Source organism: Pelobates fuscus, chromosome 6 (assembly GCF_036172605.1).
Source record: "Pelobates fuscus isolate aPelFus1 chromosome 6, aPelFus1.pri, whole genome shotgun sequence".
Taxonomy (NCBI): Eukaryota; Metazoa; Chordata; class Amphibia; order Anura; family Pelobatidae; genus Pelobates; species Pelobates fuscus.
This window is the reverse complement of record NC_086322.1, coordinates 62,228,289-62,254,789: the sequence shown is the minus strand read 5'-3', so window position 1 is coordinate 62,254,789 and position 26,501 is coordinate 62,228,289. Positions and strand designations below refer to the sequence as shown.

At 38.1% G+C, this 26,501-nt stretch overlaps 1 protein-coding gene across 1 annotated transcript in view; it reads left to right on the top strand.

Annotated features, from left to right (window-relative positions):
- WDR1 (WD repeat domain 1) overlaps window positions 1-26,193 on the top strand; it is a 41,569-nt gene extending 15,376 nt beyond the window's left edge. Inside the window, exons 5-15 of the mRNA XM_063457778.1 lie at window positions 4,317-4,497; window positions 15,170-15,247; window positions 17,028-17,108; window positions 17,926-18,159; window positions 18,927-19,016; window positions 20,886-21,043; window positions 21,124-21,211; window positions 22,237-22,347; window positions 22,947-23,120; window positions 24,003-24,147; window positions 25,570-26,193. Coding sequence (XP_063313848.1) covers window positions 4,317-4,497; window positions 15,170-15,247; window positions 17,028-17,108; window positions 17,926-18,159; window positions 18,927-19,016; window positions 20,886-21,043; window positions 21,124-21,211; window positions 22,237-22,347; window positions 22,947-23,120; window positions 24,003-24,147; window positions 25,570-25,679 — 1,450 coding nt within the window. The 3' untranslated portion in view covers window positions 25,680-26,193. The remainder of the gene's footprint in view (window positions 1-4,316; window positions 4,498-15,169; window positions 15,248-17,027; window positions 17,109-17,925; window positions 18,160-18,926; window positions 19,017-20,885; window positions 21,044-21,123; window positions 21,212-22,236; window positions 22,348-22,946; window positions 23,121-24,002; window positions 24,148-25,569) is intronic.
- Window positions 26,194-26,501: the final 308 nt, after the last annotated feature.

Here is a 26,501-nt window from a genome sequence, read left to right as displayed (position 1 = left end):
CCTCCTGCCTCAGGGCTATGGGCCCTGCAATATACCTTGCCAAATGCACTTTAAAAGTGATTTCTGTACTTTGGTACTCCAGAAAGAGAGACCGACTGTAAGCCCTGATTCCCTGGAACCGTTTTGGGCATAGGACCAAGTGCACGGTCGGTCAAAATTATGACTTCCATGGAAATCCCGAACCCCTGAACCGATCTGGGTGATTTTTGGATGTGTTGGTGCCACAGATCGGGGCTATCAGGGGATGTGACTTTTGTGGGGGTTTCCGTGTGTTTTGGGGTTACTTTCGGGATGTTGTTAAAATGTATGTTTTCTGTGCCTGGAGATCATTGAGTTTAGTACAGTTTCTGACTCGAATATATCTCAGGCACAGGGGAGGGATTGCCCTGTTTTGTGTGGGAGTATCCAGGACCTGAGAGCCAATGTAATTGTGTGTGTGTGTTTTACTGTAGTACCCTATTGGGTCCAGTGGGGATGCCCCTGGAATATGTTATGGAAATCCCCTTGCATGGGGACCTGCATATAAGGCCAGATGTGGCTTCCATTAAACCAGTTCCTCTTCACCCTCAAAATAGAGCCTCGTCTCATGTGGGATTCATTCACTCTGGGGATTGCTATACTCATTATACTCCCTTGGATTATAATCACACTGTGTGTGTGTGTGTGTGTGTGTGTATATGTATATGTATGTGTGTGTGTATGTATATGTGTGTGTATATATATATATATATATATATATAATTACATACAGTCAGGTCCATAAATATTGGGACAGCGACACAGTTCTAATCTTTTTGACTCTATACACCACCACAATGGATTTGAAATTAAATGAACAAGATGTGCTTTAACTGCAGACTTTAGCTTTAATTTGAGAGTATTTACATCCAAATCAGGTGAACGGTGTAGGAATAACAACAGTTTGTATGGGACCAAGGGACCAAAAGTAATGGGACAATTAGCTGCTCAGCTGTTCCATGGCCAGGTGTGTGTTATTCCCTCATTATCCCATTTACAAGGAGCAGATAAAAGGTCCAGAGTTCATTTCAAGTGTGCTATTAGCATTTGGAATATGTTGCTGTCAACTCTCAATATGAGATCCAAAGAGCTGTCACAAACAACTGTGGAAAACAACTGTGGTGGATGACCGAAGAATTATTTCCCTGGTGAAGAAAAAACCATTCACAACAGTTGGCCAGATCCAGAACACTCTCCAGGAGGTAGGTGTATGTGTGTCAAAGTCAACAATCAAGAGAAGACTTCACCAGAGTGAATACCATTGGTGAGCCTCAAAAACAGGAAGGTCAGATTAGTTTGTCAAACATCTAAAAAAGCCTTCACAGTTCTGGAACAACATCCTATGGACAGATGAGACCAAGATCAACTTGTACAAGGGTGATGGGAAGAGAAGAGTATGGAGAAGGAAAGGAACTGCTCATGATCCAAAGCATACCACCTCATTAGTGAAGCATGGTGTGACTGCTGATAAAAGTAGCAGGATGAATTCTGAAGTGTTTCGGGCAATATTATCTGCTCATATTCAGCCAAATGCTTCAGAACTCATTGGACGGCGCTTCACAGTGCAGATGGACAATAACCCAAAGCATACTGCAAAAGCAACCAAAGAGTTTTTTTAAGGGAAAGAAGTGGAATGTTATGCAATGGCCAAGTCAATCACCTGACCTGTATCCAATTGAGCATGCATTTCACTTGATGAAGACAAAACTGAAGGGAAAATGCCCCTAGAACAAGCAGGAACTGAAGACAGTTGCAGTAGAGGCCTGGCAGAGCATCACCAGGGATGAAACCCAGCATCTGGTGATGTCTATGCGTTCCAGACTTCAGGCTGAAATTGACTGCAAAGGATTTGCAACCAAGTATTAAAAAGTGAAAGTTTGATTTATGACTGTTAATCTGTCCCATTACTTTTGGTCCCTTAAAAAGTGGGAGGCACATACACAAACTATTGTAATTCCTACACCGTTCACCTGATTTGGATGTAAATACCCTCAAATTAAAGCTGAAAGTCTGCAGTTAAAGCACATTTCATTTCAAACCCATTGTGTTGGTGTATAGAGCCAAACAGATTAGAATTGTGTCTGTTCCAATTTATGGATATATTTTCGCTCCTTCGGTAAGCTGACAACAGTTTTTAGTGTTACCAGGCAAGGAAGAACTACTCCCAAAGTACACAGATGACTGATGGTAGGACTCCCATGAGAGAACATTCTGTTGCATACTCTTGTTAGAGTTCTAGTAGAGTGTGTTTTTATAAACGTGTTCTGCAAGTGAGAAATTATTTTATGTTAAGTGTGGCTTAACAGTCCTGATATTTGTAACGGGACCGTCTAAGCACCATAATTCCATGCATGCAGTTTGGTTTCCTGTCAAAATATGTTAAAGGAACACTGTAAGCATTATATAGTAACCATGTCACCTTATTGAATTGGTTGCTCAAATTAATGCTGTCTCATTATCCCAAGCAGCACAAACGGGGGTGGCTGTTGGGGACTCAAACTATTTAAAATAAGGTTTAATGCTGAATGGTACTGTGCTAGGGGACTCCATACAGTTAAAGTGCCTATCGTGTACCACCAAACCGTTACTGTGATTTGATTTTTATTCTTGCACTCATTCCTCTAAAATGGCAACTTGATCGCAGGTGCCTTGTTGTTTTTCCTTTCTTCTGATTAAAAATGTTATTTAGCATCATATTGCTTTAATGGTTTTTGTATTTTTTATTTTTTTTCTCTGTAATCACAATTCTTTATCTTGTGTTTTCTGTATATTTCTCCTACACAGTAAATCGTTTCCATGGGTACTCAGTATGATCCCTGCATTTTAATCAGTACATTGCATACTTTCTGTGACCCACTTCTTCTTGGCATTTTTGTCTTTTCTCATAAAACTACTTTTGATATGAGCATAAGCTGAAAACACAACTTCCTGACCTTCCAACAGTACTTGCCATGCACCAATAATAAATGATGTCCTGTTTGACCTGCCAAATCATTTATTGTAGCCTACATTCACTGGAACTGTTTGTTAACCATCCTTTTCTTATCCATGCTTCCACTCTCGTCTGTCCTGCTTTGGTTATTGCAGCCCTTCTCTTGGCAGCAATCAGAGTGATCTGCTGCCGTCAGGCTGGTCTATATGTGTCTGCTGCTCCTCTGTGATGCCCTCCGTAGATGTACAGTTTCAGATCACATGTGCACTATGCTCACTCCCTGTAAACGTTGTGTGGAGAACGGAGTGCGTACTTTCTGGTTTAGAAACTGCTTAAAGTGAAACACACCATCCCTACAAACTGTGCCTCTGATAGTTTAAAGTCTGTTTCACAGGCTTCCCTGTGCAATGCTAGCTTCCTTCATCTCCATCCCATCCCACCATCACCTCCTATTGTAATTTCTTACAGAAGTCAAGTCACAGGGCTTCCCAACATTATTTTGTACCTCTGGCAAACAGCCTTTTGTGTTTTTTGTTTACGTTTTTCTTCTGTGTAGATATTATGCAAAGGCATGATTCACTGTATCACTTATTTATAAAGAGAAAAATCTGATTGTTTCTTCGTTTGACAAATTGCATATAATGTTTGAGAGGGGCTAAGTGCAGTGTTTAGTTGCCATGGAAACCTATAGACCTGACTAGATAATGGGGAGTTTTGCCTCTGGTATATGAATATTTGGATTCTGCAGAATAGTTATGAAGTCCCACAAATCAAATTAATGCTATGCTTACATGACAAGCATGAGTATATGAACACATTATACCACCCACCATTGGGGACAATGTACTTTGTAAATCTGAGCGGGGGGGTGGAGGTGAATACTTTTCTAGCAACAGAGTCCCTCTATCCATGTAAGCTCATTGAGCAGGGCCATCATGTCCGTCCAACTCGTCTGGTTACAAATATGTGTGTGTTAGTTCACCCATTGTACAACACTACGGAATTTGTTGGTGCTTTATAAATTCTAATTTAAAATAAGAGCAATATACGTCGCAAGTTTTCTTAGTGTGTGTGTGCAATGACGGGAATGTATTTGTACTAAAGAGATGAGTTATAGGTTTTATGTGGTAAAGAAAACCACTTTATTTTAATTTGTGAGTATTGTATTATATCTTTAATTTCTCTATAATAAATATGCATTTATTCTGCTCCGTATTGAAAACTGTACATAGTCATGATTATTGTGCTTCCAGCAAACATTCCTTGGATGAAAACCTGTGTAATATTCTGTTTATGAAATTATATGTTTATCGATGAACGCCTGTATCTTTACTATGCATTCAAAGATTTTTGCTGTCTTCTTCAGATTTGGTTCAGTCTTCCTCTGGGACACTGGCTCATCTGTGGGAGAAATTGCTGGACACAACAAAGTCATCAACTCTGTGGACATCAAACAAACAAGGCCATATCGTCTTGTAACTGCTAGTGATGACAACTGTGCTGCTTTCTTGGAAGGCCCTCCTTTCAAGTTCAAGTTTACAATAGGTGTAAGTTTTATTATTTTTTATTTTTCTGCCCCCTTTTGTTTTTCTGTTTTTGGTGCAATACTTCTCTGGAGAGGGATATTTGTATTTTAATTTATGAGAACAAAACTGGTCACTGAGAAATACCTCTAACCTTTAGGATCTTTGAATGAATCTAGTCACGCACTGTGTACGATAATAGACCTTGAGGCACAAACTTACAAGTCCCCCAGGGGTTTAAATCAACAACATGTTTATAGCTCAAATATGGTAAATATCCTTGGTTATTCTTGTCATCTAGCTAATGCCGTGTCAGAACTGTTGGAATATAAAGTGATTTACATTATCCTTTGTTTTTAAGTGCCTAACATGTAATGTAAGACTATATCCAGTCAGCTAGGTATGGGTTTCTTGAAAAGGAAAATGTGTGCTTGTAAGAAATGGTCATAACATAATCGTATAAGAGCGTAAATGTATACCGTACTTCATTTTGTAATACTAGGGAATATTCAGTCTCTCCGTTTCTGTCCAGCCTAATTAGCAATGTCTTAAACAACTAATCCAAACCTTCTTTCATCTAGCTTTTAACTCCAAAGGGGATTGCTTTTCAGGCAGTGAAGCTATTTTCATTAAAATGTGCATATATGTTAATCTTAGTGCTCACAAGATCTATCAGATGTTTTAGGGATTAAATATTCAATTAATCCATTATTTATGCTCAAATTGAAATCCTTATCAGTAGTACTAATGGTTATTGTTGGTCTGCTTCAAATGACAATTGACTTGCATTGTTTAACAGAAGTCGTGGATCATTGGATAATTTTTTTTTGCTTTTTGTGCTCCATAAGGTAGCAAGTGGCTTATTTTAAATATGTTGTGCTACTCTTGTTTTGTGCTGGCAGACTAAATATTTGGGGTGTAATTGTCTCTGGCCACAATACAAGCATGTTTACAAATTTTGTTTCACGGGGTGAAAGGGTTAAAGAATGACCATTTGTCTGCACTTGATCTGAACCTTGACCTGAAAATGATCAAAACATCCTCCATAATACCACCCATATGTAATTCTAGCATCAAAAGCTGTCGCCACTAAGGCAATATGTCAATTTGGTGATTTTATATAGCCCAACACGTATTTTGGTGTGAAAACGCCTTTGTTGCCCCCTTAAGGTGCCTTCACACTGAAATGCACGTTGGGCTACGACAGGCATAGGCAACCTTTGGCACTTTAGATGTTTTGGACTACACCTCCCATGATGCTTTGCCAGCGTTATGGGTATAAGAGCATTATGGGGGATGTAGTCTGCAACATATGGAGTACCGAAAGTAGTCTATCCCTGGGCAACGAGGTACCTGGTATTTGCATGCAGATTCCTACCAATAGCCTTTTCTTGACAAGATCACCTTCTCGTAGACATGCATGCCCTATATGTCAATAGACCGCAAAATCAGGGTTTTAACCAGACATAGGTAATTGTTGAAGTTCTGAATCAATAGAAAATCAAAAATTTGTACATTTGTGTTTGCTCAACTGCAACTTAAATGGACATTATAGTTACCAGAACCACTACAGCTTATTGTAGTGGTCCTGGTGTCTATAGCATGTCCCTGTAGGCTTTTCAATGAAAATGCTGCCTTTACAGAGAAAAGGCAGTGTTTACATTGCTGCCTAGTAACACCTCTAGTGGCAGTCACTCAGACGGCCACAAGAGGTACTTCCTATTTCAGTGCTGCACTCATTGCACATTGTGACGTTAGAAGAGGCAAAGCCAGTGCTGAGGGAGGTTGGCGCTGGGAAGAAGTAAATGGTTTTTAACCCCTTAAGGACACATGACATGTGCGACATGTCATGATTGCCTTTTATTCCAGAAGTTTGGTCCTTAAGGGGTTAAAGTAGGTTTTTTTTGTTGTTTTTTTGCACCGGTTTTCATGCCCATTAAATTCTGAAATATAATTATTTTGTTTTACCTGCACCTCATTTAGATATTATGGAAATGCTACTAGACTCCTGTATTAAGCTGGAATGTGGAAAATGTGAGAGTAGGCAAATTACTGGAAGAGGCTAGGTGCACGTTTTATTTTAGTTATTTAAATAACTTACTTTGGCTAAATGTGGTGACTCTGAATGGAGACTTTTTTTATCCAAAGCATTTTTAATGATTTGTTAGAAGTGGAAGGTTTTTCTTTGGATTTTTTTTTTTCTTTCGATTACACAAATCTAAACGCTATTTTGCATATGTCTTCCTTTTAAAAGGAGATATTCTACTCAAATATTTTGGGCGTGTATATTAGTGTGTGTGTGTGTGTATGTGTGTTTATATGTGCAGTTTATACCTTTCTACCTTGTATATTACTAAAGTCCTGAAATTGTGATTTCTGCAAATGGATAGGTTGTCAATTCCCTGTGTTCATATCCTGTTTTGTATGACCTTGAGGTCAAGTAGGAACCCGTTTTTAATACAGTCATTGCCTTTAGAACCTTACATTTTCAGATGTCTAATGTGAAATCTAATAAAGCAACACATTCCGATGGAAAACACAAATTGCTCTAGCTTTGACAGGACAGCCTGACCTACAATGTGGGAAATTAAATTACAAAAGAAAAAATCACAACCCATTTCAACAACAGTGTGGTGGTAGTGCAAAATATCAGATGTGATCTTTCCGCTTTAAGAAGCTAAAGAAAATTCCTTGTTGTAAATTGCAAAATTTCTGAACTGGATGGCAGATGTGCAGCCCGGAATGTTTTTACATTTATTTGAATATGCTTGGTTTTGAAATGGTTTCATGGTGAACATGCTGTATTGTCTAGTAGAATGGTTACATTGTATACCACAGGCTACTATACCGAAACACCTTTCTGTTCGATTTAACCTCTGACTGCTGATTTGATGTTTCTAGGCTGATCGGAAGCCTCATATAGCCGTGCTGTTGACAGTCTTATGAATACTATTTCGGGCCAAGCTCATCTCCATAGTCTAACTCTTCATGTTCAGACTAATCCCATTAAAACCGTGGATGGCAACATACAGAAAAAACATTGTTGAGGCCAGTGAGGTCTCATTAAACCGTAACGTTGTGTCACACAGAATTGGTGTTGCCATTTGTAGTTAAAGGTAATTATAGTTGGACGCCAACATTTTTTGTGTGGATTCAGTACACTGCATCAAGTTCTTTTGTTTTTCTATTTATCTATGCTGACCATGTCTGGGCTGCTTCAGTCTGAGCTCCATTGCTGTCTCTGTAAATCTTGTGTATTTAGACCGTATCAAGCCAATTCCAGAGCACAGCCTTCTGTGATCAGGACAAATAGATATTTAAATGAATATATAGGGGAGGGGTACTTTGTGGTATAGTGTAAGACAGAGTGCCTGCTTTGTAGCGTGGCCTATATACAAATGTTTGACAGTTAAATGGAACATTATTAAGCAAAATTATAGAAGTTTTGGGTGTTTATTTTATATCCATTCTAAGTTAATAAATAAGCTTGACTAATTAATTGCCCAAACCTGTATGGGCAGTAAATTAAAAGGAACATTCAGTGTTCGGAATATAAATATGTATTCCAAATGCTATAGCGCCCTAGTCACAGTTACAAAAAGATCTCCAGCACTCCTTATTGTGTGGGGGGGGGGGGAAATCCCTGTATTGGCCATCCAGCAACGGTTTTGACAGAGTTTCTTTATTCAACAGTTTTATTTTTTTCTTCTACTGAAAATAGCCAGTAGTTGGCATCAACGTGCCTTTTTTTTTTTTTTTTTTTTTTTTTCATTTTTAGAATTCCCTTTGCTCGTATAAATTCTGATATTAGCAGAGGGAAATCCTTGGGATTATAATTAGTTTATGGATTATGTTTAGAATAAGTATTAGATTTATTATATAATGTGTAGGATTTGGTTTAGTTTAGGATTAGGGATTTAAATTGGGATTAAGATAGCTAATTTTTTTTTTTTTTTCTTCCCAAAAGGTATACACATGAGAGAATTACATTACATGAGATTTAACCCCTTAAGGACACCTTTGATTCACTTTTATTCCAGAAGTTTGGTCCTTAAGGGGTTAAAAAAAATGCAAAAATACAATGTGTATATAAAAATGTATACCACAAACATTGAAATAAATTGTGGAAAAATGGCACATCAATAAAGCTTAAAATATCCCCAGAGTGTCCACTTTTGCAAATTATATGCATTTATGGAGCAATTTAAATATGTGAGCTATAAAAATGCACCATAGTAAGGATCGATAGATATTCTGTACATTTAAAGTTTTTGATTTCTACACAGACCTGGCATTAACTGAACAATCGCACTCCCATCACGGTCAGGCAGCCAGTACTTGCTGAGATCAGCGTTTTCCCAGTATGTACAGTGCTGTTGCTAATAGAAATGATTGATGACATTTACACTCTTATCACTCTCAGCCAGCCCAGTACATGACATTAGATTATTCATGGTCTCGCCAGCCTGCCACATACAGGGAGGAGTGACGTGAGGTCATGTCGTGGCACCTCAGATTTCCTGATATGGAAGACTGCGTGCAATGCCTGGGAGAGGTGAGAAAGTTAAGATGCATACCGATTTATTAGCAATTCAGAATATCGTCTTTTTAATAATAAGCTAGACGGATAATCAGTCTACCCATAAACCCATCTTCAATTTGCCATCTGTTGGGAAACACTGCAGTGGGTAGGCTATAAATTCAGGTCTGTATTTTTGCAAAAACTTGACGTGTGTGTATATATATGTATGTGTATATATAGATTTACAAAAAGGCCTCTAAATTACAATGTGAATGTTTAACCCCTTAAGGACACGTGACATGTCATTATTCCCTTTTATTCCAGAAGTTTGGTCCTTAGGGGGTTAAACAATACACAAAAATATTTTATTCAGAAGTTTGCTGAGCATACACTGTAGCACATATCAGGTTTGCAAAGTCCCCAGCAAAAATGTAGTGTGAATTTAAAGAAAAAAAAAACTAATCTATAGATTTTTTTTTTTTTTTTTTTTTTTTTTTTTATCATCAGACTTTGACAAACTTGTGAAAAATGACAGCATGTTAATGCACAATATATACCATGTGATGCCCTGCAGTGTCTTCTTGCACAAATTGTAAATGTGTGGTGTCATTTTAACAGTCAAAATTTTATAACGCACAGACCCATTACATCATCTATCAAAAATCTTACTGTAAAACCATTAAATGGTCAGGTCTCTTATATGACAGTGTAGCTTTATATGATGGTGACCAAGACATACATTGAGGGTATTGTAAGCTCTACACAACATGGGGTTTTGCACAGAAGTATGTGTCAGGTTTATGGAATAAACATAAAAAAAATAGTTACAAAATAAAATTTAAAAAAATGCCAACTTACCACAATATTTGGCGGTATTTAATATTTGTCAGTTAAGTGGCTTCTTTATATAAATAAAGTGTAAAAAATTCCTTGGATAAATAGCCTGTGATGTCTACGTTGTATGAATATATGCTTTTGTGTGGCAATCTAGACTTCTGTGATCTATCAACATAACAAATTCGAAAATCACTCACATTGAAGGTATAGAATGTGTTTGTGCAACGAATTTGACAGATGGGAATTGCAGTTGAACACGCACACACAAAATTGCTTCTGTCCAAATGTGAAAGACAAACAAATTAAGCGGTGTCCTAATGGGGTTAATGAATGTGTGTTACTCGTGGGTGCATAATTCTGGAGGCCATATTTTGGCTGACATCATGAATTCCAGGAGGGTGGAGACCCTACAGAGTGTAGTAGTAATTTTGCTTTTAAGGAATTTGCAAAGCTGTGTCTAGCTATATAGTTCCTTGTAAGAGACTTTTTAAAAATATTTTTATTTTATTTAAAAAAAAGCATGGACAAATTCCTTCACTTCACAAAGTGCTCGAATTGTGTTTTCGAGGGTTGAATGTACCAGAGGTTAGCAAACTAAACTGAAGCTGTGTTTACCATATATACTCGAGTATAAGTCTAGTTTTTCCGCACATTTTTTTGTGCTGAAAAACCCCCACTCGACTTATACTTGAGTCAATGTCTGTATTATGGCAACTTACATTGCCATAATACAGACCAGGACCGCCGGGCTCATTACAAGCCCGGCGGTCCTGTTGGGGGCTGGCAGGAAGCGTTTACTTACCTTTCCTGCAGCTCCCTTCTCCTGCGTTCCAGTCAGCTCCCTTGTAAATCTCGCAAGAGCCGCGGCGTCAGAGTGTTGCCACGAGTTACCGTGGCAACGCTCCGCGCGGCACGCAGACCGCGAGACTTACAGGGGAGCTGACTGGAACGCAGGAGAAGGGACCTGCCAGCCCCCCTCCTGCACAGTACACACCACTGGACCACCAGGGACAAAATTTTTTTTAAATAATACAAAAAATAATAATAAAATAAATTTAAAATAATTATAATATTAAAATAAAAAAATTAGAATATTTAAATAAAAAAAAATAATAAAAATGCCCTGCCCCACACACTACACACACATACTCTGCATTATATACACACACACTCATAGAAACACACACTCTGCATTCACACAAACACACAGTATGTTTATATAATGCAGAGTGTGTTTGTATGAGTGTGTGTGTGTGTGTATATAATTATAAAAATCACAGAATTTCATAGCCCCAAGTCTTACCCTCGACTTATCCACGAGGCATAGCATATTTCACAATTGTTGGTCACAAAACTGCACTCGACTTATACATGAGATCGACTTATACACGAGTATATACGGGTAATTGGAATAAGTACTTTTACTTTTGTTTTTTTTGTTATTTGAAGCTCCATATCCATTTTCTGGATCTCCATCAGATTGCTCTTTACAAAACCTTTTAATTCACAGACTGGTACTCTTTGTGAATTCCTCAAGGGAGAGACTCCATTTTTAAAAAATATCCCCCCCCCCCCCCCCCCTCCCTCATTTGAAAATGTTGTATACAAGACATCTTTCCCAACCTCATCATGACATTTTATTTCATTTCAACGAATACAATTTGTGGGAGGAAAATTGTATATTTGAGTGTTGTTTCCCCGTAACAAACCACGTTAAATGCATGAAAGATTCATTGCGGGGATGCTCAAACTAAATGGCTTTAAGTACAGCTTCATATTATATGAAAAATTGGCAAATGTGAATAAACAGTGTCATACAGTACTGCCAATACTAAATTATTGTAGGTGTGTGGATAAATAGATATAATAATTCTGTCATGTCTCTCTCCCATTATGGTAATGTAGAATGATCTGAAATAGTTTTTTTTTTGGGGGGGGGGGGGGGTTGTTAACTGTAAACATATAATAAATAGGGACTCAATTACGTGATGCAGAGTCGGACCTCTTGGCAATGCCATTTACATTTCAACTAGCGATATCTTCCAAATGGAGCTTGCAGTAGTTGGAAATGGGACTTGGCATAAAACACTTTATAAAACAAATTATCCTGTTAAGGCAACTTTTCATTGCACAAGCAACAGTAATTCACAGGAAAATAGAAAGCCATAACTTGGCACAACACATTTCTCCTACTTTCAGCAGCTGAAAAATAGATGTTATTGCCTTCCATCCTTCTGGGCTCAATGAAATGGATAAGTTTACACTGCTGGTATTAGATTTGTTCATTCTCTTACTGAGCCATCTTATCTGTTTGGGTTTTTTTTTTTTGTTTTTTTTTAAACTGTGGTACATGAGCTGCATTGAAAGCTTAGCTAAGTTTACCTGGTAACATTATAAATTCTTCATAGGGGAAAGTAGATCAGTTTGAATATAAATTAATCATTTTGTTAGCCAGTTGAGGCTGACTCTCTTGTTAATTAACCTTTTAGTGCAAACCAAAGAACAATTATCTTGACACTAAACTTCTTAAATGCATATTTACGTAAACAAAAAAATAGTTTTAAAGGGATTTTATGGTGTTGGGAATACAAATCCGTACTCCCAACGCTCTAGTGCCCTCTGTCCCCCACCCCCCCTCCTTGCAGCTAAAAAGGTTTAACAAAAAACCTTTACGCTCTTATCAGATTCCAGCACTGATGTCCCTCTGCGCTGGGTCAGCGCTCCGCTTTCTCAGATGTCATCCAACAGGGGGTCCTAGTCAGGGACGTTTTAGCTACAAGGCATTTGCCTTAGGCGGCATTTTCCAGGGGGCGGCAAAAAACGCCACCCCCAAATGCCCAGGGCAAATGCCTTGTTAGCCTTGCGGCTAACTGACATGCTGGGCTGGTTGCTGGGCGGGCAGGCGGCTGGCGAGGGAGCACTTTCCCCCGAACTGTCTGCTCAGCTCCCTCGCGCGCCGCAGAGTGAGGCTGGGAGCCGGAAGATGACATCATATTCCGGCTCCCAGCCTCACTCTGCGGGCGACGCGCGAGGGAGCTGAGCAGACAGCTCAGGGGGAAAGTGCTCCCTCGCCAGCCGCCCAGCATTCCCAAAGGTAAGGAGGGGGGGGGGTTAAAATTATTTATATATATATATATATATATATATAATTGTGAGTGTGTGTTAATCTGTGTCTAACTGTGTGTGTTTGCCTGTTAGTGTGAGTGTTTCTGTTAGCTAGTGTATGTGTGTGTGTGTGTGTATATTTAGAAGGTGGGGGTAGGGGGGGGAGGGGGCGCCTGAGTTTTTTGTCCTGCCTAGGGCAGCACAAAACCAGGATACTCCACTGGTCCTAGTGCCCATGCATGGCGAACACTGCAAGCAAGTTAGGCCCTCCCTATTGGAAAGTATTTGCTCAATGCTTTCCTATGAGGGTTTTCACTGATGTTGGTTGTCCTCATGCAGAGTGTGAGGACATCCAGTGTCCTTTAACGGAGTCAAACTCTGTTAGAATCCAGAAAGCGCCTCTTGTGGCTGTCTGACCGTCACTAGAGGCAGTCTTAGTCCTGCAAAGTAATCATTGCAGTTTCTCAAAAACTGCAATACTTTACATTGCTGGACTAAGGGGGACATGGACACTACAGGCAGCTTGACCATGTTATTAAGATGAAGTGATCTGGCTACCTATAATGTCTTATTAAATCTGCTACCTCCACTCTAGACATTCAAGTGATTTGGTTTCTAGGCAGACGAGTTGGACATAAGGGAGCATAATGTTTAATTGTTTAACATACAAATAGTACTCAAATATATCTTTAAAGCCATAAACTTGCACGTGAATCCCCCTCCCCCAGCATAATGTGCAGTGCTTTTATGCTTTATGAAATGTTTTTTTAGAAGGAGCCAGGACTTGATAAATGTTCTCACTTATAAAAACCTAGGGAACCTGATAATAGTTTATCAATCCATATGTGACTTCTGTGAGAAGTTTAAGAGACAGTTTTAAAGGAACACTCTGGGCACCGGAACCACTTCATAGAAATTAACTTCCCGATTCTGCAGGAACCTGATTTTTAGAAAACGGAAGTGGCTCCCTGGTTGGCTGACAGCCAGTACCTTTTTCAAGCCCGTTGTATGAATCTGGATTGGCTAAGAGCAATCAGCTGACTGCTCTTAGGCAATCAGCAGCGCCACTGCCCTGTTCTGCTAGAGCTTTCTGGTTTTATAGGTTTTTAGAAGCTGTAACAAAGACTTTCTGGGGAAAAACAGTTTTGAAAAAAAAATGTTACCCCTTAAGGTGAGCCAGTGCCAGGGATGTCCTTGCACCATAACAACTTATTTTTTTTGAAGTGGTTATGGTGTCTAAACTGTTCCTTTTAATGATATAATAGACTTGTACCCTGGCTTTTATTAAATTGTCGTATTCCACTCACTGTGTTTTCAAATGTTTTGGGGCCGAATAGCGAAGCTGCACATACATTTCAAATTGAAAAAGATCCAGGCATGCAATGTGGATGGTGACAAATTTAATTAACGCAAGTCTCTTTATTGAAATATTAACGGCAATTAAAACTCTACCTTGACCTGTATAGGTAAATAATCCTTCAGTAAAGAGGCTTGCGGTTGCCACATTTTTCACAGTCTAATCTGTGTGCCTGGACTTTTTTCTATTTGAGTCATGTGCTGCAATTTAAGTGGTTTGGGGAACCAAGAATTGGAGCACCATGGTTACCTTTAATGAGGGGAACTGGCTTGGACCACACTATCATATTTAATCCATTAATTTGAAGCTAGGAGTTCAAATAATGGCAACTTGCCCGTGGTATATTCCCTTCTTTGCTAAAAATGGCGAAGCCAGAGAATGTTTAGTTTGGCTGTGGTGGCTTAATATTTCACTGCTCATGTCTACATCCAGTATAATGAATAATTTCAGACTCTTTTATTTATTTTTTATTAGTTTCCCTTTTACTTGGAGACCATGTAACTTACAAAACGAGTTGTCTTTGTTTATAGGGGAGATTAAAACATAGACTGATTTGTGGATCCTTTGATGGTTGGGATCCAAAAAATGGGTATCCTATGGCTGGAACAGGTACATCCAATTCAGACACAAGACAACTGGCAAAAATAAGTTGTTTGCTGTAGTGGCACTGAGAAGAGCGTAATGCATGTGTTTTGTGCAGAAGGTTCTTCAAGATAGTCTTAAAACATGGGTTGGACCCCTGTCAAACCAGATTATGAAGATGCTGTAGCTCTGAAGCATTGTTACCTTACACATTTGTGTGTATAAATGTATATTTACTAAATACAGTTAAGTAACATTTTCTGTCCTTTTTTTTTTTTTTTTTTTTTTCTTAGGACCACAATAGATTTGTTAACTGCATTCGATTTTCTCCTGATGGCAACAGATTTGCAACATGTAGTGCAGATGGTCAGGTAAGTTCTTCTGAAATGATTTATTATTGTATCTCTGCCTGTGAAATGCATCCGTTAAGCACACAAACAGCGATTGATCATATAATAGTAAACATGCATGTGAGCTCCCGTTTTCGAAGTAATCATTAGATCTTTTTATGATGCATTTCAGAACTAGCTGACCTTTGCATTTAAAATTCCTAAACCTGCAGCACTTGAACAGGTTGGTGCCTGCAACACATACCTCACACAGGTCGGCAAGATGATGCACCAACCCAGACTCTCGCTCTCTTTCAGCAAGACTTTAGTAAAAAAAACTGGGACTAGATATTCAATAATCAGATTTTGTACAGTTAATGGTGAATGCATCATTAAGCTTTAGAATCGAGTGATTCAAATCAGACTAAATAAACCCCTTCGCTGCCATGGTTTATAGACCTGGTCTTGGTGTAATTTTGCTATGGGTTACTGTATAAACACAATTTTAAAGGCCATTTATGGCTACTAATTTACAGAAATAGTGAATGTTTTTTGCAGAATGCGGAATCATCATTCTGTATCCTTGGCCACGCTCACTCATTCCAGAAAGTGTATGGACAAGACTCCACTCCTAATTGCATTGAGAGTTCTGGAAGCCAAGTAGCTTGCATGTATGAGAGGACACTCAGGAAGGCACATAGTAAGGATATTACTGGCAGACTGACTGCAGCTTTAATTCAAATTCAGTGAAGTGGCTTGGAGCATTCACAGCAGCCAGACATGTAGTGTTATACTTACTGATTCTTTGTCTGTGTGCATTGTGGCTGTCACGCAGCTTAACTGTGTATGGTAAGCCTTGAACACCATGGTGGTTAACTGTGCGGAACCCAGAGTGGAAAGGAAACCAAGGGTTACTGCTGGTTGTCCTGCTCACTGTTGGAAGTGTTCGGAGTGCGGCTAAGCCTGACATCTGGACTAACTGCATATGTACAGATTTGAAGCAAAATAACGTTAAGGAGCTTTTCACAAAACCATGGGATTCACTCCAACTTTGTTCCACTGAGTTAACCATCATTGGGTTGTAATAATTGTCCCATGCAACTCCATTCCTCTACTCATACACGTGAGTAGAGGCTTCATTTAATCCACAAAAAAGCTGCAGACAGTAGTGATCTCCTTGCTTAATAGATCTGCGCACGTAGCAGGCACGTTTTCAGTCCAGTCTGTATAATACAGTTAAATAAAGCCCAGCAGCTATGTTTACTGTATTCCTATACATACACGCATATCACTTACAATATCCTGAAACTAATTTAGTTTGTGTGTCTTTGTGTTTTGTAACTTATTTTTTTTCCCATTGCAAATTACTGTAGCTTGCAATATTTTTAGCTTGTATTTTGTTTAAACAAACATTGTAACCAAGCACATTTTATTAATTAATTTATTTATTTAACAATATATTAAATAATTTGCATTTTTCCTTCAGTTCGTAGAAGTCTCCCTTTTCATCCTGTAGTAAAATTGGGAAGTAACTTTTTTTTTTTCTTTTCATTGACCACCTAGAATAATTACACAAAAACAAAGGACTAGCTGTTAAAAATGTAAATAAAATATTCTGCTTGGTCACCAGAGCATTACTAAAATAAATGTTTTCTTGTTCCTTTCTTTTATTTTTTCCAAATCCAATTTTGCCCACAGTTTCCTGTTTGTTAAACATTCTTTATGAAGGGAATAGGGGAACTTGCATTAATATATTTACTTTTAGGCCACTTCAACATTCAAAACCTGTTTTAACTTGAAAATGTACTGAATGTTTCTGCAGATTTTCCTTTATGATGGCAAGACTGGAGAACAAGTATGCAACATTGGTGATGGTAAAGCGCATAATGGTGGAATTTATGCAGTAAGTGGTTTTGTTTTATTTCCTGGAAATGGTATGTAATTTGGTACCTTCTTACCATTGTGTATACTTAAATGGATACTCCACTTCCTTAATTAAAAATAATATAATATATAAATTATTTTCCATCATCTAAAAACAGCTTGCGAAAGTTGCAATTATGTAGTCTGCAGGCTTTGCAAGCCTTACCTTTTAACTCCGCCCAGACTTTCTGTGGCTCTCCAATCACAGACCTCCCAATGCAGCTCAATGAGAAGTCATTCCAAGGCTGTTGCTCTGCGTAATTGCTGCCTTTGGGTTTAGCTCCACTGAGCATAACAACCAGGAACTAACAGGACCTGTTTTTTAATTGTGTACATTTTAAGTGCTTTAGGGATTTGGTGTGGTCCTTTAAGCTTCTGTCAGAATGGTGCGTATTTTTGTAGCTTCTTCACAGACTGCAAATAAACTTTTGTGCTGTGAATTGTAAGACTTAATTTTTGTTGTTGTTTGTAAAGTGGATATGTTGTCCACAGGACAGACATTTAAAAACTGTGATCTCAGAAGAGCTGTTCAATTTTTATGTTTTATTAATTATTTTGTTTTTAATCTTTTGTTGTTTTTTTTTTTTTTTCTCATTGTAGTTAAATCTTTTAGTAACATTGGAGCCAAACTGCATATCACTGTTATTCTGCTAAGGTTTAAACCAATGTCAGTCACTGGTCAGCTGGCTCTGACACATTTACAAAATACATTTTACAGATGTGTTGAGATTGTTAAAATGATTTAAGCCCTGCAAACTGTGGTTGTTTTAAAAAAAAAAAAACAAAAAATATTGCAGATTAGCTGGAGTGCTGACAGCAACCATCTACTTTCCGCATCCGGGGACAAAACAGCAAAGATTTGGGATGTTGCGGCTAACTCAGCAGTCACCACGTTCCACCTCGGCTCGGATGTGCTGGATCAGCAACTAGGCTGCTTGTGGCAGAAGGATTATTTGCTGAGTATTTCTCTGTCTGGCTACATCAATTATTTGGACAAGAATAACCCAGATAGACCTTTACGTGTAATCAAGGTAATGTTGAAACTTCATTTTTATTAAAGGAACACTGTAGCATTATGAATACAAACGTGTATTATTAACACTATAGTGCTGTAGTGGCAGTTTAGGTCCCCAGCACTGCTCAGGTTGCAGTGAAAAGCTAGTTTTACTCCCCTTTTCTCCCTTGCCGCACTGGTTTCGCTGCGGTTGGTCCTGTCTCCGTGGCTGAGACCATCTGTCTTGATCGGAAGCACCTATAGTAGCAGTTTGAGTGACTGCCACTACAGGTGTTACTAGGCAGCAATGTAAAAGTCTGCCGGAACAGGCTATAGTCACCAGAACCACTACATTAAGCTGTAGTGGTTCTGGTGACTATAGTGTCCCTTTAACCTTCTAAAACTACAACTGCAACCTGATTCTAAGTGCAGAAAAGTTACCCCAATTCCTTCCTAAAAATTTCCTTCAAGTATTCTACAGAACACAAGAGAGCTAACCCACCTGCTTTTGTTCCGTATGATTGCCCAGGTACCTTAAATACACCTTGACACTTGACAACCCTAATATTACCTACAAACTCTCCCTCAGGGTATTTCTATCCATCGGTTTCTAATTTCCCCCTGAAAACTTCTGTCTCCACGACCCATTCTAAACTTACATCATAAGCCATCTTGCTAAGTTTTTATAAAATTATATTTACTAAAATACTATGTAAGTTAAGTATATTCCTATGGTATTTGTCTTCTTTATAAATGTCATGTTAGCTGTTCAAATGTTCATCACCTGCATTCTTGTGTTTTCAGGGCCACAGCAAGTCGATCCAGTGTATGACCGTACATAAGGGTGATGGCCGATCTACCATTTATACAGGCAGCCACGATGGGCATATCAATATCCTTCTGTGTTTTACTCTTTGGCATCTATTCTTTAAATAGTGCTTACTTGTTCAATGTGTAAATATGAACAGTTGACCATAATTGAATGAAATGGTGGAATAATAATGAACAGGCTCTGGGATAAGCCAATCAGTAACTTTCTTCTGGGGCAGAATTACAGAACTGAATTGTATTAGCTGGAAGACTATTTAGTCGCCATCTAGAGGTTGCATTTGCCATTGTTGTGACCTGTACAGTTGACTGTCATCCAGTTTAGCCATTTCTGCCTAAACTATTTAAATTTTAAATGTTTCACGTGTTACCTAGTGAATTAACACTGAGCGATCAATTTAATTTGCAAAATTTTATATGATATGATAGATATGGATATAGAGAGGTATAGATATATATTTAAAAATTTCTTTATATATTTTATATTTATTTTTTTTATAAAGGTTAAACTCACAAAAGGTTTGTCAGAGGTTTTTTTTTTTTTTTTTATTGCTTTCTATTTTGTATCAAAAAAAAGCTACTCGAGCAGAAATCAAACTCCCGTAGTTAATTTGTGTATTATTGGCACACCTTTAAGTTCTGTATATCTGTTTATATATACTTTAGTACAGGGCTAGGCAACCGGTACTCCAGATGTTGTGGACTACATCTCCCTTGAAGCTTTGCCAGCATTATAGCTATAAGAGTGCCGAAGGTTTCCCTACCCCTACTTCAGTACTTGGAGACACTGTAGTCACCAAAACAACTTTATCTTAATGAAGCAGTGTCGGTGTATAGATCATGCCCCTTCAGTCACTGCACATCTCTCTTCCATTTAGGAGTTGCATTAAAGGACCACTATAGTGCCAGGAAAACATACTCGTTTTCCTGGCACTTTAGTGCCCTGAGGGTGCCCCCACCCTCAGGCACCCCCTCCCGCAGGCTCTGGGGAGAGGAAAGGGTTAAAACTTACCTCTTCCTCCAGCGCCAGGCGGGGAGCTCTTCTCCTCCGATCCTCCCATTCGGCTGAATGCGCACGCGCGGCAAGAGCTGCGCGCGCATTCAGCTAGTCTCATAGGAAAGCATTATCAATGCTTTCCTATGGACGCTTGCGTGCTCTCACTGTGATTTTCACAGTGAGAATCACGCAAGAGCCTCTAGCGGCTGTCAATGAGACAGCCACTAGAGGATTTGGAGGCTGGATTAACCCATTTAAAAACATAGTAGTTTCTCTGAAACTATGTTTATAAAAAAAATGGGTTAACCCTAGCTGGACCTGGCACCCAGACCACTTCATTAAGCTGAAGTGGTCTGGGTGCCTAGAGTGGTCCTTTAACAAAAAAAGATGGTTTAACTCCTAAATGGGAGAGAATTGAGCAGACTTCAGACTCCTGATTTATACACACAAACTGCTTCTTTAAGCTAAAGTTGTTTTGGTGTCTATAGTGTCCCTTTAACATTTTGGGAGTCATACTTCTAGATGTATCAGTCATGATTCTCATCTTATTTTGTGTATTTGTAAGAAACTGTGTATGTAGCTCATAATGTGCTACTAACAAAATTTAAATCTCATGTGCTGTCCATCAGTCCCCTGTTCATCCGGTGCAGCTTATTATCACAGAGTTTAACAGTATAAGTACACTTAAACTAAATTTAGATACGAATATTCAGACATACTTTCAAATGAGTATCCAATTAGTTACCAGAAGGAAAGGTTTGGCACATTGTTGGCGAATAGCAGCTGGGTGCTCCTAGCATCATAGATGGTTGTGGTGGTTATGACGCTTGGAGTAACTGTTGTAGGTATTCCTATTGTGGTTTATTTTATTAATTACTAATGGTATATGTAATTTTATTCTCTGACATTCAGCAATTTCCTTAATTCGGTTTATACATTATTGGGATGCTGATAGCGGAGAGAATGATAGTTTTACTGGAAAAGGTCATTCCAACCAAGTGTCAAGCATGGTCCTAGACAATGGCTCCAACACGTTGGTCTCTTGTGGCATGGATGACACCTTGCGTTATACAAATGTGGTCAACAGAGCTTATAGGTGAGTTTAACAGAACTGGCTGTTTGTACAATTTTTCATTCTGAAAGACTTGGCTTTTACATTGAATTTCTCTGCTTTAGTCCTCAGGATTCCATTAAGTTGGATGTGCAGCCTAAGAGTTTATCTGTTGGCTCAGGGAGCTATACTGTAACAGTCTGCATTGGACAGGTAAGATTTGCTGAAGCATACCTCATAACTGTACTTATTTTGGAGAAACTGTCCTTATTTTGGGCCCAAATAACTCTGTTCTTCTCTATCCTTATCTTTATATTTGAGGAGCTCCATATTGTTGGTGTGTCTGATTGTGTAACAGATTTCCACAGCAATAATGCTTACAGTAATGTGTCTTTAAACTACAATAAATGTGCTTAGAAATAAACCTGTGTACATAGGATACTTTGTACTTGTTCCAAATTATATTTTAGTTACATACATTGCTTTTTGTAGGTGACCTAAAATATAATAGCCCTGACCACACATTTATACCCATAAAATTGTGTCTCTCTTTGTTCAATTGGAATGTTTAGAGGTATTAAATATGTTGCATATTTAAAGAGTTGTTGATTCAGGAACTTGGATTTGCATAAGGAACCCTAACCTCAGCAGTACTGCTATGAACTACTGCTAAAATATTCCCTATAAGTATCTCGCTACGGCATATTTCAGCTGCTATGTTGTGCACATGTACATATTTTCTCACGTACGATGCAAGTCAAAATAAAAAGCACAATCCGTGGCTAACTTTTAGCAAATTATTGGGGTGTGCAGAAATTACTAATAAGTGTTTTTTCTATGTATCAAACCATATATGTTAAATTTTCTTTGTCCGCTACTACAGAGACTGGCTTTTTAGAATGACGTATGTGTCAAGTAATTTTTTGTGTTTTTTTGTTGGTTGAAAATACTTGGGCCCATTTGAATGGCATGCAGGTAATCATACCGAAGGATCAATAATCTGCACATTTGATCATTCTTATAGTGACTCAGATGGGGACAAATCTTTCTTTCACATCCTGCACTAGAGAATGTCTCCCATCTCCATGCATTTTTTTCTGTGTATGATAGGGAGGCTAGCAGAGCACCATAGGAGTTGTAGTCCACAGCTTCTGGGATCATCGTCCTCTTTCTCAAACCGTGAACTTAAATAATTTGTTGGTGTTGAATGATCACATTGCAAACCTGTGTCTTTACAGATTGTACTGTTTAAAGACAAGAAAAAAGTCTTCACACTTGACTCCCTGGATTATGAGCCTGAAACGGTTGCGGTTCACAAATCTAATGGAATGGTTGCAGTTGGAGGAGCAGTAAGCATTGTCCATGTATTCAGTGTTACTGAATGGGTAGCTTGGTGATATCCTGTAGGATAGCCTGAAAGAATAATTTGATATAAATTATGTTGCATTTCATTGCAGAATCACACAACAGGGGAGATTATGTTCAGAATATCAGTTTGTGTGCAATTGTTGTGGTACACAAACTTTTTTTTTTTTATTCTAATCCGTGTGTACAGAATGTGAGCTACTCTGAGCTGTTCTGTTAAATTTAAATACACTATTAATGATGAAAATAAATCAGACATTTACTACAAATGCTGCCTGTAGTTCATACAAAATCCTTGTTTAATCTGCTCTTGTTTAAAGTCTTTAGCTAAAACAAACCTTAAAAGCACATCATTTTGGGCGCTGTGTTGTAGATATAAAAGTTTCCTAGATTACCTATGTTTACTTTATTTGTAAATGCATGTTTTTTTTGTTGTTGTGGTTTTTTTTTGTAAAGCTTTACCATAGCTCATTTTTATTAACACACCATGAAACCAGAACCGGAAAAATGAAATGTTATTTAAGGTAGATTATGTTGCTTTTGCAATATGTGCTTACTTTGTTAAATGTCTGTATCTTTGCAGGATAGCAAAGTCCACCTGTATTCCATTCAAGGGAATACTCTAAAGGATGAAGGAAAGACTCTCTCAGCAAAGGGACCAGTGACCAGTCTTGCTTATTCACCTGATGGTGCCCATCTTGCCGTTTCTGATGCCAACAAGGTCATCACAGTCTTCAGCGTGGCTGATGGATACGCAGTAAGATAGCAGATAATTATTTTATTTCTATTCATATCTATAGAAATATAGACTTGATCAGAAATTCACCCGTGTAGTATGTTCTTTTTTTCATCTATGTAGCAAGGGTTTAATTCACGATTCTTTATTTTGCTTTCTACTTTGCTCTGTAAAATGTCTATTCCAATCTTTCTTTTAAGCAGACTTGTTGCTAATTCATTTTTAATGAGGGTAGATTCTTTCTCTCTCTGTGCATTGTATTGGCACACTCTGTAAGTAGTATTAAGTTTTTTTTAGGATTTCATTGTAATTCCATTATGGTAAGCCCTCCCATTAATGTGATCTGTAAATCCTTGGTAAATTATAAATTACTGGTAGCCCTTCTATAAATTTGCTCTGATGCATTCTTTTTTTTTTTTTTTTTTTTTCCCTCCTTTTTCTATAATCCCCACCAGCAATAAGATTGTAAATTTGTGAAAGAGTCTGTGTATGTTAATTTTAAAGTGTTTTATTTTGCTTTGTAATGGCTGATAAATGGCAATGCGTCTGTGCCAACTTTATCGTACCAAACTTTAGATTCTGTTGGCACTGCTTTTAAAAGGGCTTTAGGTGACTTATGTACCAGGTAGAAATGGCTAATTGTCTCATCAAAAAGTAAGATAATCATTTGTCTTTTTATTTATAACTAGATGACCTATATTTGTTGTTTGTTTAATATATAGTTGTTCAGTTGGCAATAGTTAAGTAAAATTTAGCAGTCAAAATCGAAATGTCCCTTATTGTAGTGAATCAATATTCTCCTTTTCGTTAAAAAAAAAAAAAAAAAAATGCACACCCTAATCTATGCAGCTATGCTGCTTGCAATTCGCAACTTGTTACTGACTCTATTTACTTTATCAACAGGAAAAAGGCAATTTCTACGGACACCATGCAAAAGTAGTGTCTATGGCTTGGTCGCCTGACAATGAGCATTTTGCAAGCAGTGGTATGGATATGATGGTTTTTGTTTGGACCTTGAGCGATCCTGATGAAAGACTGAAAATGCCAGGTAGTAAATCCTTTGCATGAGCACATATATTTGTGTGTGTGTTTGTATATGTTGGAAAGGGGATTCATTTATAATTTGAGATACTGTGAATCTATGTGCAAATCCAGGTATAGATAAAATAACTAAAGTGAAGTTCATTGCAATTCATTTAACTATTAGTATCTGTATATTGAACAATATTCAATATGCTCTTTGTTCTCTGGTCTCTTACAAAGTTTCAATTTTTCAGTGGTGAAATTTTGGTAATACTGTGTAATCCTGGAACTATAATGGCATAACTCCACCTCCAGCGCTTGTCAATCAGCCAGCTGGAAACCTTTTTTTTGTGTCCATTTTATGATCTCTCCTCTCTCCTCTCCCCTCTCCCCTCTCCCCTCAAGTAAACAGTGGACTGGCCTATGTTTAAACTGAAAGCATCCATGGTATTGCTGCTATAAGTTTAAAGGGGGGCTATAGTGTTAGGAACACAAATGTGTATTCCTGACACTATATAATTCTAAAACCACTGTTGGTCAGCCCCCCTTATCTTGGGTTAGAAAGGTGAATTACTCTCTCCTTTTCAGTGCTGCGCGTAGCTCTTAATGTCTGGCACTGCCCCAGATCTGCCTCCTTGGCTGACCTCATCAGATTTCAGGTAATCACAATGCTTTCCAATAGCTGATGATTTCCACCAAGAAGGTGGGGAGGAGGGCGTATCCAAACGCCACCCTGGCCAATAAGCATCTCCTCGTAGAGAAGCAGTGAAACAATGCTTCTCTATGGGGATAGTTCAGCTTCTTGTGGCACTGTGCAACACCACCCGAGGATGCGCCTCTAGTGGCTGTCTGGTCACTAGAGGTGTTCCTAGGCTGTAATGTAAACAATGCCTTTTCTCTGACTATATTCATCAGAACTACAATAAGCTGTAGTTGTTCTGGTGTCTGTAGTGTCCCTTGAAGTATTTCCACTCCTATATGATGAGTGGAACTTGTCTTGGGGAGAAAGGTTGAACTTTAGTCTTTTGTGGATTTGTTGTTTTGTTTGTTTTTTAAACCTTGATTACTAGGGAGCCATACATGGTTTATTCTGTAAACAACACCTGAGCAGAACTAGGACACCTTTACAGTTATGGTTTTTTTTTTCTTTTTGTTTTAATGCACATCTTTTTCGTACGTTAAATAGGGGGGTAGTTTTACTTTAATATTTTTACGATGTATTGCTGCTGTTATAGCCCACCTTTAATTTTGAATACCTTATTTTAATCCTGGGGCCAAACGATCGAGATATATATATATATATATTAGTGTGTGTACAAACCTGCTTTTCTAGATGTTAATTTAGAAACTTTAATTCACCACAATTAAATAGTTGGAGAGTAAACACTTGGTGGTTGGACGGCTATCTGACTTAGTTTATTTTATTTATTTTTTCGTTTCTTTCCAGATACCCATAGACTACACCATGTTAGCGGACTGGCTTGGCTTGACGAGCGCACACTCACCACTGTATCCCTTGATGCGTGTGTCAAGCAGTGGACCATCACCTACAAATGAGCGAAAGCCATGGTTAGAACCAGATGATCAGGGACTAGAACTACTGCATTGGAAAGAATAAAAAAAAATATATATATCTATTTGTTATATGCTCTGGGTCTTGTCCCACTTTCTCATTCTTTAAAAGGTGGTGTCTATATCTTTAACACATGTACCTTACAAAGCTTTAGTCCGTGACAACTTGCACATGATCTTACTTGTAAAATGTGGTGATTGACATTCCAGAGGCAACAGATACATAGCATTCACAGGGTGGTTCAAAAGCCTGTATTTCTTCAAGAATCTGTGTACAGTGTATCTGCATGGGGAGGTGTTTCTCATTTTCAATGATTACAGAACATTTCTGTATCAACAATCGTGTAAAACAGTTGTGATCTACTTTTTTAAATCCTGATGTGCAGCTGCTGTGAATTGTCGCTCTGCTTGTCCAACCTCCGTACAGAAAACTGTTGCCTCAAATTTTCTCCACCAAAAACATGGGGTACCTAACAATAAACATTTTTTATGTATTTCATTTCAAGTTTTGTCATTCAATTCTGGTGCTTATATGTGCACTCCTGTTGTGGTGTAGGATAAAGTTTATTTTTAAATATATTATAATTAAAACATACGTGTGCATATATCCTAATATCATGCCCACCACCTTGATATACCATTTAAAAAAACACAAAAAAAACACTTTATTGAGAATATGTATAGGTGAGTTTATTTAATTTTTTTTTTTTTTTTTTTTTTTTTTTACCAAATGGTTTAACTAGTCCAGGTTTTGGAATTTACGCTATAATGTCTAGCAATTGTGTCTCCTAATTAAAAAATGTACAG